The 17852-nt window shown below is 38.4% G+C and overlaps 1 protein-coding gene across 1 annotated transcript; it reads right to left on the reverse strand.

Moving 5' to 3' along the window:
• Positions 1-3032: 3032 nt before the first annotated feature.
• LOC116646579 (olfactory receptor 52H1-like) lies at positions 3033-3974 on the reverse strand. The gene has a single exon (XM_032427426.1). The coding sequence runs from the start codon at positions 3972-3974 to the stop codon at positions 3033-3035; it is 942 nt and encodes a 313-aa protein (XP_032283317.1).
• Between the last annotated feature and the right edge of the window lie 13878 nt (positions 3975-17852).

Genomic DNA, 17852 nt, shown 5'->3' on the forward strand with positions numbered 1-17852 from the left:
GCTAGTAATCTGTTTGTTTAGGGCAAATGTCTAACACAAAGCACATGTAAATCTGAAAATCACAGCTTGCCAGCCAGGGTAGCCAGCCAGGGTAGTCTCACCCTTCCAACAGAACTCTACATACAAATTCCCATCAGGCCAACAAGAAAGTCTACTTTCAATGTCTAGTGGCTAAACATCTGGAATTTATCTCTGTTCTACTCATCCCTCCTTTTGTGCTATAACAAAATACTTTAACTCTTCTGGAAATCAGTTTCTGCATCTATAAAAAGGGAATAATAACTTAGAAATGCTTAATTTAAAGAAGGGCTCTGAAGAATAAGTGGGGAAACAACTATCACCTTACTGTGGAGAAAATAAGTCTTTTTCCATGACTCTCCATAATTTTCTCTCTGATTATTCAGAGTTACAAATCCAGGTAGATGCTCACCAAACAAAAGGGATTTCATTCATTCATTAAAACTCATTCATTTCAACTCTTTTATTCAGCAAACATTTATTGCATACCTATTACAAACTAGGAGCTTGTAAATGATAGGAATGCAACGGTAAACAAGGAGGCATGAACCTGGTCTTTGATGATATATAATGGAGGAATAGACATTAAACAACTGAGTATACAAGCAATCATCTTATTAAAGTTGTGGTAAGTCCTAAAATGAAAGGTACATTGTGCAATGAGAATGTATATGAAAGATACTAATCTAATATACAGGACTAAAAAAGGAATATCTGAGGGGATTTTTAGTTGAGGCCTAAACAGGAATTGCCAGGCAAAGAACAAAGAGAAAGCACAAGTAGAAGAGACAAGGAGAAATGTGATGCATTTGAGAAGCTGAAACTAGGCAAGTATAGTGGTTTACTGTCTTAATTTATTAACAGTAGTATCAGTCTATCCTGTGCCATCATTTTCTCCAACTTCCCCAAAATACAGGGCTAATTTCATTAAGATTCATTAAGATTCCTTTTTTTCCAACTGAGTATGTAAGAGAGACAGTTGAGTTTAGAACAAGATGAGTTTAGGATAAACACGACAATGGCTGCAATGATATACTATGGAATCTAAACTGGATAGAGAAGGAAAAAAGAAAAGTTAGGGATAATGGCACCAAGAAGGAGTTTCTGATAAAGTTTGAATATGTATGAAACCTTTGTTGAGAACACAGATATTTTCATATAAAAGGGCATAAGAAGATGCCTAAGACTAAGTTTCTGCCTTCAAGGAGCTCATAATGTAGGTGTGGATAGATAAACAAACAAGCAAATAATTATGATGGTTTGTAATTGTGGCTTGGATAAAGCAGCACTGCCTGTGTATCTTCCGAACTGCCTAAGGGCATCACAGACAGCAAAGAAAATGTCAACACACACACAGACCCACACACACAGAGGATCTCACCTCATTATACCAATTTTACTCTTTACTTCTTACTCCCAAGTAATTTAATATGTTCATCTTGATTAAATTTATGGCTTCTTTTTCAGTGGAGATTGTAGGAAATGGACGTTTTTATAGGATAGTTTATTAAGAGGAACATAGATGACTCCTACCCAGCTCTACTCAATACACAGTCTACTCACACCAAGTTGTTGTTGTTGTCATTTTAAATAACCAGACACTGAGTATGACACACACAAAAAGAACATCACTTCTGGAATTACTTGCTCAAAGACTCAGGGATGTGTAAATTAAGTGTGAGAAACATAAATGAAGTGTAAATAAATGTAAATTAAATGTAAGACTCCTACTTTCATGGAAGATTGATCTTTTCATTAAATTCCTCCATTCCTTGCATTGATCCTAAGGACAATGGAATTATTGAAGAGATGCAAGGTGCAAAGTGACACAATCATATGAATTCTAAAACGATCATTCTAGCTTTTATTGAGAGAGTGGATTGAATGGAGAAGAGTTGGAACTCCTTTAAAAAGATGACTCTGAAATATTCTCAGAGGGACAGATAATAGAAAAGGGCCAGGCAAGCTCTATGGTCATGATAAAGGTGAGACTGTCATGTATATATCTACTGGTATGACTTATAAGTACCTTGAAATCAAATATTTAACCCAAATATTGACTTAATTTTGTTGGAGTGTGACGTAGGATTAATCAAGGACAAGCCATAGGTTTCTGGCTTGGAAATTCATGTGGGTGGTAGTACCACTCACTGTAAAAGAAGATTGAAAAGGAAGGGCACTTTTTATGGAGGAAGTTAGTGAGTTTCCAGGTCAGTTTTGGAGAAATTAAGTTGGAGGCATTTGTAAGCCATTCCAGTAGATATCCAGGAAGCAATTGGATAAAGAATTCTGGATCAGACAGACCTAGGTTTGGATCCTAAATCTACTAATTGTTTTTCTGTAATCTTTGTAAGTCTCTATTTCCTCATCTGTGAAATGAATTAACTAATATTACCCTAACATAATTATTTTTAATTCAATTAATTAATACTTGTAAAATATGGACCAAGGGCAGTGAAAATTTTCTTGGAGCATGCAATTGAAGAAAACAGATACAAAAGATAATCAGCTCTATGTAATTTAAGATGGGTAAAGAAAAAAATAAAGCAAGTACAGGACACAGGATACAGGACTGAAGCTGAAAGCAATAAGTTTGGTAGTTATACTTGAGAGCATTGATAGCTACTGAAAGAAGGAACACAAGGCCTTTGTCTTTAACTCAGGAACTGAGAAATACAGGGGTGAGTTGTATGTTAGGAAATATCTAGCCTTCAAATATCTCAAAATTAGCAACAGGAAAAATGTAAACCAGAGTATTAGTGCTCTTGTGTACCCATCATCACCTTCTTCATACAAGTGGTGAGAAAACTGAACCAAGAAAACCCTTGATTTCCTGAAAGTCTAGAAGATTTTCGCTCTCTCTTTTCCTCCCTTCCCATACTTTACACATGGCTAGAACTCTAAAATTTCAGGTTAATAGGAGTTACAGCTTTATTTTTATGTCTTCCTGTGTTATATAAAATTTCACCTAATTGAATTTTACCTAAGCTTCTCCTTCAGTGGCCCTCCCCCACTCACTGTGTCTTCTTCAAAGAGAAGAGGAGAATAAATTTGTCCTGGATCTGCTCGGTCTTTACTCCAGAGACAACAGGATTTAGAGCAGGGGGGATGGCCACATAGAGGTTGGCAAACAGGATGAGCACATTTCGAGGGACACTGTGCCCAAAGTGATGGGCAAGGATGGAGAAGAAGGCAGGTGTGTAAAACAGGAGGATGACACAGACATGGGAACCACAGGTGCTGAGGGCCTTTTGGCAGGCGCCCTGAGATGAGAGCTGAAAGACAGCATGGAGGATGAAGGTATAGGAAACAGCAATAAAGATCACATCCGAGATGACAGTCATGAGAGGCACAGAAAGTCCGTACCAGATGTTGATGGAAATTTCAGCAGAGGAAAGCCGAGCAACACCTATGTGCTCACAGTATGTGTGCAGTATGATGCGTGTCCCGCAGAAGGGTAACCATTTCAGCAGAAAAACATCTGGCAAGATGACAGAGAAGCTCCTCACAACGATGCTCAACACGAGCTTGGTGATCACCTGCGGAGTCAGGACGGTGGTGTACCTCAAGGGGGAGCAGATGGCCACATAGTGATCAAATGCCATGGCCAACAGGATGGCTGAGTCCACGACAAAGCTGAAGTGGAGGAAAAACATCTGGGTGAGACAGCCAGAGAAGGTTATTTCCTGGGAGGCCAGCCAGAGGTTACTGAGCAATTTGGGCACTGTGGCAGTGGACAGGATTAGGTCTGTGGTAGCCAGCATAGTGAGGAAGAAAAACATGGGCTCATTGAGGCTGTGCTCAATGGCAATGAGGTAGAGGAGGGTGCAGTTGCCCATAATAGCCAGAACATAGATGACACAAAAGGGAATCTCAATCCAGCTGTGGAACTTCTCCAGGCCAGGTATTCCCACAAGGATAAAGGAACTGGGATTGTAACAGCTCAAATTATACATGGTCTCTTCAGTCTGGGACCCACCGGCTTTGGAGCTCCGAGGTCAAATCATTTGTCAGAATGGGCTGGGGCTGACCGTGGTAGGGGACTGCAACTGTCTCATTCGGGCTTGCTTTGTCCCCTGGATATTGGCACCTATAAAATTGACTTGTTATTGCCCCTTTTTCTTTGCCAGTGGCCCCACTTCCTTTCCTTTATACATTTATTAATACACCTTACGGAAGGGTTACTTTTGCAGGTCAGCAATTTTGTATGATTAAACCTAAATAACTGTGTCCCTTTCTCAATGTAGATTATTGGGATAGGCCCAGGCTCAAATGGAAAAAAAGAAAACATATTATATTTGAGGAGAAGGTTTGTGTATGTCAGTGAGAGGGAGGGCAAGGGGAGGAGACAAGCAGGAAATATTACAACTATTAAATGGGATGAACTGCGAATAATGGACTTTTATACAGCAAATACTATGTTTCTGAAAATAGTTTTGATAAAATAAACTGAAGAATTTCAGTAGAGTAGTAGAAAAGGTAATGAAAAGGGAAGGAAAAGAAAGAACAAGTTCCAGAGCTATGGGTGATATAGGAGATTTGCTGCACAGGGATTGAAATATGGTTCAGATTAGGAAGGATGCTTCCTGGGATGTGAAAATGAGAGAATGTATCCACCAACAAGTGCACGGGACAGGTAAGCAGCATTCTCCTGACTCAGGCAAAGGGCAGTGAACTCAGAGGATGATTTATGGCCTCAGGGATGGTCCTTAAACCTTAGAGGATCTCTGTTCCCTAACTTAGTAGGGGAAAGAGCTCTACCCACCAGTGAGTGTGACAATGCCTCCGTAACAGATACCCTGGCCTGGGACAAGTCAAGCAGAGCAGATTTCTCACCTCCTAGAGATAAAATTAAAAATAATAAAATAGTGCTGCCCGAATGTTTTCATTTCTGGTCTGCCAGTGCTTGGACCCCATCTTTGCACTAAATAGAGCCTGCCTTTGGAGTGCCCTTTGCATTTCAGTTTTAACTCCATTGTGTGATCTATTTTACAAAGTACTTTTGCAAAGGGGACCCGTAACGGTGATAGCAGGGAGTGCAGCATTGAAGAGGCCAGCACAACCAGAGTCATCCTTCGGCCAGGTTGGGGAGAGGTTTAGTTCTTACCCTCTCCAAAAAATTTACAAAGTCATTCAAAAAGCGTTGAAGGAAAGGAAGTGGATCTTGAGGACAGGTCACAACAATTCCATATTATTGTGTCTGGCAGGAATCTGTAGTTGTGTGACAAGGAGGGAGGAATGGGTTCAGACATGTGGGATTTTGTCACCTCTGCCAGAATCCCAGTCAAAACTTTATAGAGTGAGTTCTCTCACACAGGGGATGATTTTGTCATTGCCAGAGTCCTTAATTAGTCAAAGTGAACAAGGCACTGACCTGAGAGGCATGTTAACTAGTTCCTACTGTCCCAAAGCAGCCCCCCACCCCGCCCCAACCGAGACTCATCCTCCACGCCCGTAAGAATGTATTTTCTAAGTTCCGTCTGCAGGTCTGGTGCAGGTTAACAGCCTGTGGGCACTGAACTTATGAGAATAATGGTAATGATAGAATCTTCATGAAATTGTCCCTAAAAGGACAGCCACCTCATCTCCTGTGGTATAAAAAGTGAATGGACTGAGAAAGACCCAAAATATCAAAATGTAGGCTAGATTGCAACTCAGTCTCTTGAAGCCCAGACTCACTGCCTCTGACAAGAAGCACATTTCCTCAGGGTCCCAGGGAATACATTTAAAGGGGAAAAAGTAAACCACTAATCATTAAAACTACAAAGGAGGTCGACAGAAAACATGCACACCAAGGTTTGCTGCTTCAGTCCGAATCTATTCTGATTTCACTTCTTTTACCCAAAGAGCTCTTCTTTCCTTCCGGATTCCCTACTGTATTCCTGGTCACATTAGTTGGGCTGCACGTGAAATCAGTTATTTTCTTTTTTTTTTTTTTAAAGATTTTATTTATTTATTTATTTGAGAGAGAGAGAACGAGAGACAGAGAGCACGAGAGGGAAGAGGGTCAGAGGGAGAAGCAGACCCCCCGCTGAGCAAGGAGCCCGATGCGGGACTCGATCCCGGGACTCCAGGATCACGACCTGAGCCGAAGGCAGTCGCTTAACCAACTGAGCCACCCAGGCGCCTGAAATCAGTTATTTTCTGCCAGGAGCTGTCTTCTTAGGGAATCATTGGTGTCAGCAGGACTCCTTCCTCCCAGAGTCATATCCTCTACGACACAGACCCTACTTGGACTGAGTAAACACAAGGTTACATTGTTTGATAAAAACCAAAGAGCCAAAGTAGTGTTTTTCTCTTCCCTAATTGGCTGTAGTTTTCAGCTCACCAAATTGTCTTCTATCTCTTGCTTTACAGGAGTAGTGGAAAATATCTGTTCAGAAGGAAACAAGTAAAATTTTAGGCTGGGAGACGTTCCGTAAGAGGTGAGATGAAAGTTTTTATGCATTACCTTATATTCCTAGGAGATAGAACTCCTATTATGTGGATACCACCATTTTTTCCCATCCCCAGACAAGGGATGAGGTCTACCATATTAATTCTTTTCCCTTGAGATGGCATGTAGCTTGGTGGCTTCAGTAGGCTGTGGATATTGTATCCCTAGGAGATTCAGTCTAGACAATTTAGACACAGTCAGTTGAGACAGAATTCTCAGAGGCCTAAGAATGTTCCTGTACATGTGGTACTCTTTAATTAGTCTATTTGTATAACCTTGCATCAATATTGTATGACTACAATTAAAGCTTTCTACTCTTGATATTGGAATATAAGACCTTCAACTTTTTCTTCAAAAAATTTCTTAGCCAGGGGCGCCTGGGTGGTTCAGTTGGTTAAGCATCCGACTCTGTATTTTGGCTCAGGTCATGATCTCAGGGTCCTGAGATTAAGCCCCATGTGGGGGGGATTGGGATTCTCTCTTTCCCACAGCCTCTCCCCTCTCCCCATCGCTAAAAAAAATTCTTAGCCATTCTTTGCACTTTGCATTGCCAAAAACTTTATAAGCACTTTCTCAATTTATAAACACACACACACTTAGAGTTTTTGTTTTGATTGCATTGACTCTGTATATCAATACAGAAATACCTGATATGTTTATAATACTGTATCTTTATATTATAAATATGATATATTCTATTATTGATGTAGTCTTCTTTTAATTTCCCTGATAATGGGTTAAAAAACTAACTTGAAAAGATATCTGCATAACCATGTTCATTGCAGCATTATTTATAACAGCCAAGATATGGAAATAATATATATATGTATATATATGTGTGTATACATATATACAATTTCACAGTATATACTGAATATTATTCAGCCATAAAAATAATGAAATCCTGCCATTTGTGACAACACAGATGGACCTTGAGGGCATTATGCTAAGTGAGATATGTCTTAGAAAGACAAATATTATATGACCTCACTTATATGTGGAATCTTAAAAAACAAAATAAGACAAAAAAAGAAGCTCATAAATACAGAAAACAGACTGGTGATTGCCAGAGGCGGGGAGTGAGGGGTAGAAAAAATGGGTGAAGATGGTCAAAAGGTACAAACTTCCAGTTATGTAATAAACAAGTCATGGAGAGGTAATGTAGAATGTACAGCATGGTGACTATAATTATAATTGTTAACTAGACATTGTGGTGAACATTTGCAGTGTTTACAAATATTGAATCATTGTGTTGTACACCTGAAACTGATACAATGTTATATGTCAATTATAACTCAGTTAAAAATACAAATACTCTTTTTTTGTGGGATGCAGAATATTTTTTATAGCTATTATAAAAAAATTACCACAGATTCCATGGCTTAAAATGCCACAAATCACAGTAATTATCTTACAGTTTTGTAGTTCCGAAGTTCAGCTTAGGTCTCACTGAGCTAAAATCAAGGTGTTGAGAAGGCTGTTTCTCTTTTTGGAAGCTCTAGAAGAGAAACTTTCCTTGCTTTTTCTAGTATCTAGAAGCCCCTTTCCTCCATCTTCAAAGAGAGCAATATTACTTCTGCCCTACTTCCTGTATTCAATTTCCTTCTGATTCTCCCTTTGGGCCTTCCTCTTCCACTTTTAAGAATCTCTGTGATTACCTTTGAGCCAGCTACATATTCTGGAATAATCTCCCTATTTTTAAAGTCTACTGATGAGTTTCATCTGATAGTCATCTTAATCCCTCATGGCCATGTGACATAACATAATCACAGAGGTTTAAGATGGGGACACCATTTGAGTGGCCATTATTCTGCCAACCGCACGAAGCTTCAGAGTTTGTAAATTATGTTTGTTGAACTCACTATTCTTGATTAATTTAATCTCTAGATATATTGACAATAATAGATGCATTTAAACATCTCATTTTGTTTTGTTCATTTCTCCTTGCTTCTTAGTGAACATTTTACAGATTGAGGCTATATTGTAATATACATATATAATGCCTGTTTTCACATGTCCTGGCGGTTTGCAGCATGGTTCTGAGTGGAAGATTCCCTCTGGCTTTTCTCTTTCTTTTTTACTTCTTATGTGTGCTCATTCTTCCAGTTACCTCATCCTATTCTCCTAAGCACTCTGTCCTGAGCCAAAGCTTAGTGGGTGGCTTCTGATCCTGGTCCAGCAATCATTTCATGGACATCACAGCTCTAGTTACTGGGACGGAAGGAAGATTGGCTCAGTTCCTTGGGGCAGAATGTGTCTCTGTCCCTTCACATCTCTAAGTAAACAACTTTCTATAAAGGTAATTCTAGAAAGTGGTTTGATGCCAGTTTTTGGATGTGTGTGTGTGTTTGTGTATGTGTGTGTGTTTAATTTACGTTTTTGAGCAGGGACCCTATCTCTCATTCTTAGCCTCAAGTAGTGACCTTAGTTTTGATCTGCTACATGAAAGAACTGGTCAAAATCTTACAAAGCTAAATATCTTCCTAGGCTACTACTACTTTTTTCTAGATCTGGAACTCAGAATATTTATACATTTGTGAACCCCTTGACCCCAAATCCTTGTTTTATTTTTTCCCTTGACCCACAAAAATGTCATTAGTGTTTAGATATCACAATTCCACAATATTTATTTTCCCTGAGCCTAAAAATAAATGTTGAATCTATTTTTCCCCATTTTTCTATTAGTTTAAAATGAGAAAGAAAGTTTCATTGGTACCATTTTCTTCTCATAGACTAAAGACAAAGTACCTGTGTTCATTTCTAAAATGACTACTATCAAACTCTCAGCTCTCCTTCTCCATAAGGGTGATGTCTTTGCAGGGAATGCAATAGGGGAATAGTTAAAGTGTTCAGAAAAGTCTTCCCCTGCCTTCCAGGACATCATATCTCTGATATCATCTGCCAAACTCTCAGCTTCCTACTGTTATTTCCTCAGCAAATTTGGAGTTGCTTATAATTTCTTTGAGAACTACGTCAGGTCAATACAGAATGTCAAGGTGTCTTAGTGTCAGAACATGGGAAGACTAGGAAGCAGACATTATGTTTCCTATGAAGAGAATGTGATTGAAAGATCCACAAGCAATGTGACTGCATGACAAAATAAAAGTCAATACTCTATAAGGAAAGTCAGTAAACCAGATATTAAATGTAAAAAAATACAAGTATAAACTCTTTAGAAGAAAGCATAGGGGACCATTTTACAATCTTGAGTAGTTAAAGATGTTGAAAAAAATTTTTAGGCCCAAGATGGAGCTGCTCCTGTCCAGTTTGCCACATTAGCAAACTGAAACTTAGACAACTTTCTTGTCCCTGTAAATGCTCTACTTGACCAGAAACACAGTATATCCAGTTAGCCAGGCCCCAAAAGCCAAGCCAACTTTGGGCCTTCTCATCCCCACACAAGGTTGATTATGTGGCCCCTGGCCAGTCAGATATTTTTTATTTGCCTCTTCCTTGTTTATTCTTTATCCCATGAAAGCTTTTTGCCTTCAGCCCCATTTTGTGGTTGTCTGAAAGGAGACTATCCATTTCATGAAGTATTTAAAAAGCTTGTGTGTATCACACATAATCATTAAATTGTCTTCTTTCTTTTAAAAATTTTTAAAGAGGTTTAGTTATTTATTTGAGAGAGAGAAACACACACACACACACACACACACACACACACACACACACTAGCACAAGCAGGGGGATGGGCAGAGGGAGAAGCAGACTCCCTGCTGTGCAGGGAGCCTGATGCGGTGCCCCATCCCAGAATACTGAGATCATGACCTAAGCCAAAGGAGGACGTTTAACTTACTGAGCCACCCAGGCGCCCTACTAAATTGTCTTCTTTATTTTTTTTTAACTGTTCTTTTTTTTTTAATGTGGAATTTTTTTTGAGGTTTTCTTTTTTTTATTATGTTATGTTAGTCACCATACAGTACATCATTAGTTTTTGATGTAGTGTTCCATGATTAATTGTTTGCATACAACACCCAGTGCTCCATTCAATATGTGCCCTCCTTAATACCCATCACTGGGCTAACCCATCCCCCACACTCCTCCCCTCTAAAACCCTCAGTTTGTTTCTTGGAGTCCATAGTCTCTCATGGTTCGTCTCCGCCTCTGATTTTCCCCCCTTCATTTTTCCCTTCCTTCTCCTAATGTCCTCCATGCTATTCCTTATGTTCCACAAGTAAGTGAAACCATATAATTGACTTTTGCTGCTTGACTTATTTCACATAGCATAGGCTAACAAACACATGAAAAAATGTTCATCATCATTAACCATCATGGAGATTCAAATCAAAACCACATTAAGATATAACCTGACACCTGTTAGAATGGCAAAAACTGGCAAGGCAAGAAACAACAAATGTTGGAGAGGTTGTGGAGAAAGGGGAACCCTCTTACACTGTTGGTGGGAATGCAAGCTGATACAGCCAGTCTGGAAAACAGTGTGGTAGTTCCTCAAAAAGCTAAAAATAGAGCTACCCTATGGCCCAGCAATTGCACTACTGGGTATTTACCCCAAAGATACAGATGTAGTGAAAAGAAGGGCCATATGCACCCCAATGTTTATAGCAGCAATGTCCAGAATAGCCAAACTGTGGAAAGAGTCGAGATGCCCTTCAACAGATGAATGGATAAAGAAGATGTAGTTCATATATACAATGGAATATTACTCAGCCATCAGAAAGGATGAATACACAACTTTTGCATCAACATAAATTTGTCTTCGTTAATCATTTTTTCCACAAAGATTTACCAAAAGATAACCAGAAATAATAAACTTTTAGAAAATGATAAATTGCATAAGGAATATAGTCAATAATATTAATATAATAATAATAATATTAATATATCAATAATATTATAATAACTACACTTATGGAGAACATTTTGTAATGCATGTAATTGTTGAATCACAGTGTTATATACCTGAAACTAATATAATATTACATGTCAACTATACTCTAATTCAAATTTGTTAATACTTCAATTCAGATTTTTTAAATGATAAACTTCAAACAAATTTAAAGTTCTTCTCAACCACAGACACCTTTAAAAAGATGGGTATGGGGGCCCCTTGGAGGCTCAAATGGTTAAGCATCTGCCTTCGGCTCAGGTCATGATCTCAGGGTCCTGGGATCGAGTCCCATATTGGGCTCCCTACTCAGCGGGGAGCCTGCTTCTCCTTCTCCCTCTGCCTGCTGCTCCCCCTGCTTGTGGTCTCTCTCTTTGACAAATATATAAACAATCTTTAAAAAAAAAAAAAGATGGGTATGCAAGCCAAAGACAGAGAGAAAATAGTCCAATATTCACCAAACATATATTTGCCAAAGGACTTACATCCAGAATCAGTATAGAAATCCACAAATCAATAATAAAAAAAACAAAACAATCTAATTTTAAAATAGACAAATGGGGGCCCCTGGGTGGCCTCTGGCTCAGGTCATGATCCCATGGTCCTGGAATCGAGCCCCGCATCAGGCTCCCTGCTCAGCGGGGAGCCTGCTTCTCCCTCTTCTGCTCCCCTTGCTTGTGCTCTCTCTCTCTCACTCTGTCAACTAAATAAATAAAATCTTTAAAAAAAAATAAAATAGACAAATTATTTGAACAGACATGTCATTGTAATTTTAAAATTGCGGAAGATTTGAACAGACATGAAGAAAAGTTATGAATGGCCAATTTGCACATGAAAAAGGGCTTGTCATTATGAGTTCAGGAATATGCACATTAAAATCATAATGAAATAGCACTAAAAATCACTAAAGCTCTTAAAATTACGATGACTTACAGATTCATATGTTGGCAAGGGTATGTGGCAATCCGAATCCTCATATATTGTTGGTGGGTGTGTAAAACGGTATGACAACTTTGTAAGAAAATCTAGCACTTGTCTTAATGAAATATATAACTACCCTGTAACAAAGAAATTCAAATTTTAGGTATATTCTCAAGAAGAATTAAGCACATGTCCACCACAAGAAGACTTGTATAAAAATGCTCATAATACCTTGATTCATAATATCCAAAAATTGAAAACACTTCAAATAAGTCTCAACAGGAGAATGGATAGATTGTATATATTCATACAATATTATGAATATTAATCAGCAGTACAAGAGAACAAACCACTGATATATAAAATGATATGAATAAAGAACAAAATGTTAAGTTAGGTGAAAGAAAGTTTATACAATGAAGTTCATACTGTATGATTCCATTCATAAGAAGATCCAAACTGGCAAAATTGAGATTCAACTTCAAGTAGTTGAGGAATTCATTCTATCAAAATAACCTTCCCATAGATAACTTAAAATCATGTGTATGTGGGGGGGTGGGTAGGGAGGGGAGAAGGGAAAATAATCTGAAGGCACCATAAAATGATCAAAAACAGAAACCAAAAGGGAGTATGCCCTTAGTAGAAAGGAAATAACATTGGGTGAGTTTCCTGTTTTTGTGTCTTTTCAACTGAGAGGTACAAGGTAACACAATTAAAATTTGTAAAAAAGCTCAATTTGTTGACTAGGAAAGGAATTTAAAAAAGAAAATGCAAGTCTACCACGTATGCTGAAAAGTGAAGAGAAATACCGACAAAAGAAAGAGATTGAAAATTCTATGCATAAATGCTGCCCACATATCTAAAGTACACGTTTGAGGAAGACTCCATACAATCTAAGTAAAGTTACAAGACCTGAAGAGGTATTTTAGCTGCTACTTACTGCAGAAAAGTAGATGGAATTTGAGATCAGCCAAGTAAACTGCCTGAAAAAATAAATTTAATCCAGAAAACTGTAACAGAATCTAGTTTTGTTTTTTTGTTTTGTTTTGTTTTTGCAACATAGCATTCACAATTTCTGGAGTACAGTATGTAATCTAAAATTATTAGACATACAAGAAAAATAGAAAAAACATGACCCAGGCTCAAAAAAAAAAAAAAAAAAGACAATCAATGGAGGGTGACTCCAAGATGAGCCAGATGTTTGAATTAGTGGACATAAATTTTTTTTTTAAAGATTTTATTCATTTATTTGAGAGAGAAAGAGAGAATAAGCATGAGTGGGGGGAGGGGCAGAGGGAGAAGCAGGCTCCCTGCTCACAGGGACCCAGATGTGGGACTTCATCCCAGAACCCTGAACCAAAGACAGATGCTTAACTGACTGAGCCACCCAGGCGCCCCAGTGGACAGATTTTATAGCAGCTACTTTAACTGTATTCAAGGACACAAGGAAAAATACGTTTCTAATGAATGAGCAAGTAGGAAACCTCAGAAGAAAAATAAAAATTATTTTAAAATAATGAAAAGTAAAAACTATAAAAACAATAACTGAAATTTAAAAACCACTAAGTGGGCTAAAAGAATGATAAGGGATGAGAGAAGAAAGAGTAAGGAATTTGAAGATAGATTAATTACAATTATCCAATCTGAGAAAAAAAAAAAACTGGATACCCACCTGCAGAAGAAGGAAACTAGACCCCTGCCTTACACCATACAGAAAAATCAACTCCAAATGGATTAAACACTTATACACCTTGAAACTGTGAAGCTGTTAGAAGAAAACAGGGAAATATCTGACATTGGCCTGGACATTATTTTTTTGGATATGACATCAAAAGCACAGGCAACAAAAGTAAAAAATGACAAGTAGGATGGAGATGGGGAAAAATATTTGCAAACCATGCTTCTAATAAGAAGTTAATACCCAAAATAATATAAGAGGTTCAAACAACTTGAGAGCCACAAAAACAAAAACAAAAACAAAAAAAATAAGCAAAGGACCTGAATAGCTATTATTTCTCCAAAGAAGACATACAAATGGCTAAAGGGTGTATGGAAAAGGTGCTTAAGTCTGTTAAGTGTAATAAGCACAGAACTAATCATCAGAACAATTCAAAGAGAAACCAAATTGAGAGATCACCTCACACCTGTTAAAATAATTATTGTAAAAAATACAAAAAACAGCAAGTGTTGATGAGGGTGTGGAGAAAAAAGACACTTGCACTCAGTTGTGGGAGGTAAAGTGATACATCCGCAATGGATAACACCATGGAAGCTCCTCAAAAAATGAAGTAGAATTACCATATGATTCAGCAATCCCACTTCTTGATATATATCCGAAGGAAATGAAATCTACATCTTGAAAAGATATCTGCACTCCCCTGTTCATTGCAGCATTATTCACAAGAGCCAAGACATGAAAACAACCTAAGTGTCCATCACCAGATGAATGGATAAAGAAAATGTGGTGTGTACACATACACACACACACACACACACACACAGTGGAATGTTATTCAGCTTTAAAAAGAAGGAATTTCTACCATTTGTGACAACATGAAACTTAGAGGACATTATGCTACGTGAGATAAGTCGCAGGAAGACAAACACAGCATGATCTCACTTACCTGTGGAATCTAAAACAGTCGAAGTCTAGAAGCAGAGTAGAATTGTAGTAGCCAGTGGCTGAGGGCTGAGGGAAATGAGGAAACGTTGGCCAAAGGGTACAAACTTTTAGTTATGTAGTGTAAATAAGTTCTGGAGAGCTAACGTAGGGCCTGGTGACTAGAGTTAATAATACTGTAGTGTAGGGGTGCCTGGGTGGCTCAGTCAGTTAAGCATCGGATTTTTGGTTTCAGCTCAGGTCATGATCTTGAGGTCCTGGGAACGAGGCCCCTTGTGGCGTTCCACACTCAGCGAGGGAGTCTGCTTCAGATTCTTTCTCCGTCCCCCTCCCCGCTTGTCCCTCCCCCTACTCACGTGCTCTCTCTCTTTCTAAAATAAATAAATAAAAATAAAAAAAAATACTGTATTGTATACTTGAAATTTGCTGAGAGAATAAATCTGAAGTATTCTCACCACACAAAAAAGGTAACTCTGTGAGGTGACAGATATATTAATTAGCTTGATTGTGGTCACCATTTCACAGTATATACATATATCAAAACATTATTTTGTAGAACTTAAATAAATATATACAATTTTTATTTGTCCATCATACCTCAATAAAGAGGAAAGAAATATCCAACTTGAACAACATATTTAAAAAATGGAAGGGGGGCGGCTGGGTGGCTCAGTCATTAAGCGTCTGCCTTCAGCTCAGGTCATGATCCCAGGGTCCTGGGATCGAGTCCCATATCGGGCTCCCCGCTCGGCAGGAAGCCTGCTTCTCCCTCTCCCACTCCCCCTGCTTGTGTTCCCTCTCTCGCTGTGTCTCTATGAAATAAATAAATAAAATCTTTAAAAAAAAATAAAAAATAAAAAATGGAAGGGAAAAAAAGAAAACAGAGTCTCAGTGACTTGTGGGATAAAATAAAAGGAATAATATACATTTAATTGGGATTCCAGAATTAAAGGTAAAGGAAAACAGTATATATCTAAAAATATTTAAAGAGATAATAGCCAAAAAGGTCCTAATTTTATGAAAGACCCTAATTAGAATAAATACAAAGAAAATCAGCTTCAAGCATTATATTCAAAGTGCTGAGAAAAATTTGACAGCAGCCAGAGAAAGCAGCACAATAAATATAGCGGGATGATTGCTGGCCTCTATTTAGAGACATCAGAGGCCAGAAGGCAGTGGTATGATATTTTTTAAAAATTGAAGGAAAAAAAATTATATATATGAGTCTACAATTCTGTGTGCAATTAAAATATTCTTAATAAAGGCAAAATGAAGATATTTTATCAGATAAACAAGAACTATAACTATTTTTATAGCCCAAAGATTAGGAGAGAAAAAATAGAAATGTTTTGTTTAAAAATTTCTTATACTACACCTAATGAAGGGAGGCAGAAATAAGGAGACCATGGTATTTCTGGACTCAGCAGTGCAAAATGAAATGGAGTTCTTAGTGAACAGGAAGACCTGGGGCCATTGAAAACATCTGTGAGGGCCCAGGTGCCACTTGTAAGGCATCATCAGTTCATTCTAGTTTTGCTAGACTATATTAAACACCAAATATATATATAATGTTACATATTAAATATAAATATTGTAAAATTGCATGAATTTGTTGAAGATGACCACTCGGCATAGTGGCATGTTTGATAGAAAGAAAAATAACATTTATTTATCTGCTATGAGAATTTGTCTCCATACCTTGAAGACGATATGGGTTATTGCTTTCCAATACTCTCAAAAGCAACTGAAAATACTTAGAGTCTGGGGATGTACCTGTAGGGTCTTAGTGGCAAAGCACCACTCAGGAAAAAAATAAAGCCACACTTACCACCCCAGACAGACTAGATGAGAGTCACAAGAACAGAGGAGTGGGCTGGGGGAGGGGAGGGTGCATCATCCTGAGAGGCAAGGCAGAGGGGGAGGGGCTTAGGACTTTGAGATTAACAACAGATTTGGGGTTGGGCAATTTAGAGAAATTAGGGGGTCTGGTCCAGTATCCTCCTTGAGCAAAAAAGTAATCATTGGAATCCCAAACCCATGGGTGCAGTCCGTGTATCACTCTTCCAATAACAGTATCTCAGATCAGCATATTGAGAAATGTCTGATCACTCTCTGGTGATGGTTCTAAGTACCACTGCCTGTACATTGTCCATGGGTGATCCTGAGGGTTGAAGGCTTCTTATGCCCTGAGATTCTGCTGAGCCCATGCAAACTCCCCACTGTGGTCACCCACCTCATTCATTAATGTCCCAGCAAATTCCTAAGGCCCCAGAAACTCAAATGGTGTAATTGCCACTCCAAATTCAGAGGTAGTAGGAAGGGCAAAGTCTGAGAACAGACATCTGGATGCTGAGAGTATCTGGAGCTCAGATGATCTGGAGAGGGCTAAACAATCAGGTGTGAGAGTAGCCGATTAAAAACAATAAGCTAAAATGAAAGTAATGGTGAAGACTTTAAACATTTACTACAGTAGCATCAGGAAGAGGCTAAAACAGGAGAAAGTGCTGTTGACGTTCATAAATAACAGAAGTAACACCGGCGAATTACTGAAGCAGTTATCAGAAATTTATCGTGCACACATCAAAAAGACAGTTTGCAAACCAGGAGCACTCAAATCAAAACATGGTATGAGGCATGGGAGTGTATTAAGCAGCTCGTATAGGGGGGAATCTTTGACTGTTTATTCTTTACAGTGATTGGTTATTTTATAATTTCCTTATAAATTATAGGGAATTGGTCAGTGGTTACCTGATATCAACCTTGGGAAACAGTTCAAGTTTTGCTTATGATTTCCAAAGGCAAAAGCAAGAAGTGACCCAGATCAAGGGAGCCTTGCAAAATGAGCTAAATTCAACTTTCCATGACTAAACTGGTTTTTTCTGCTCAAAGACTGAGTCTATTATTGATTTTAACAGTGCCAACTTCCTCATTCCATCTCCCCATCTGGAAAAGAGCACAAGCTAAGGGGCAGCTAGATCAGTGCCGACATGGGGGTTGTCCAAGGGAAC

The sequence above is a fragment of the Phoca vitulina genome, unplaced genomic scaffold (genome assembly GCF_004348235.1).
Source record: "Phoca vitulina isolate PV1807 unplaced genomic scaffold, GSC_HSeal_1.0 scaffold36, whole genome shotgun sequence".
NCBI lineage: Eukaryota > Metazoa > Chordata > Mammalia > Carnivora > Phocidae > Phoca > Phoca vitulina.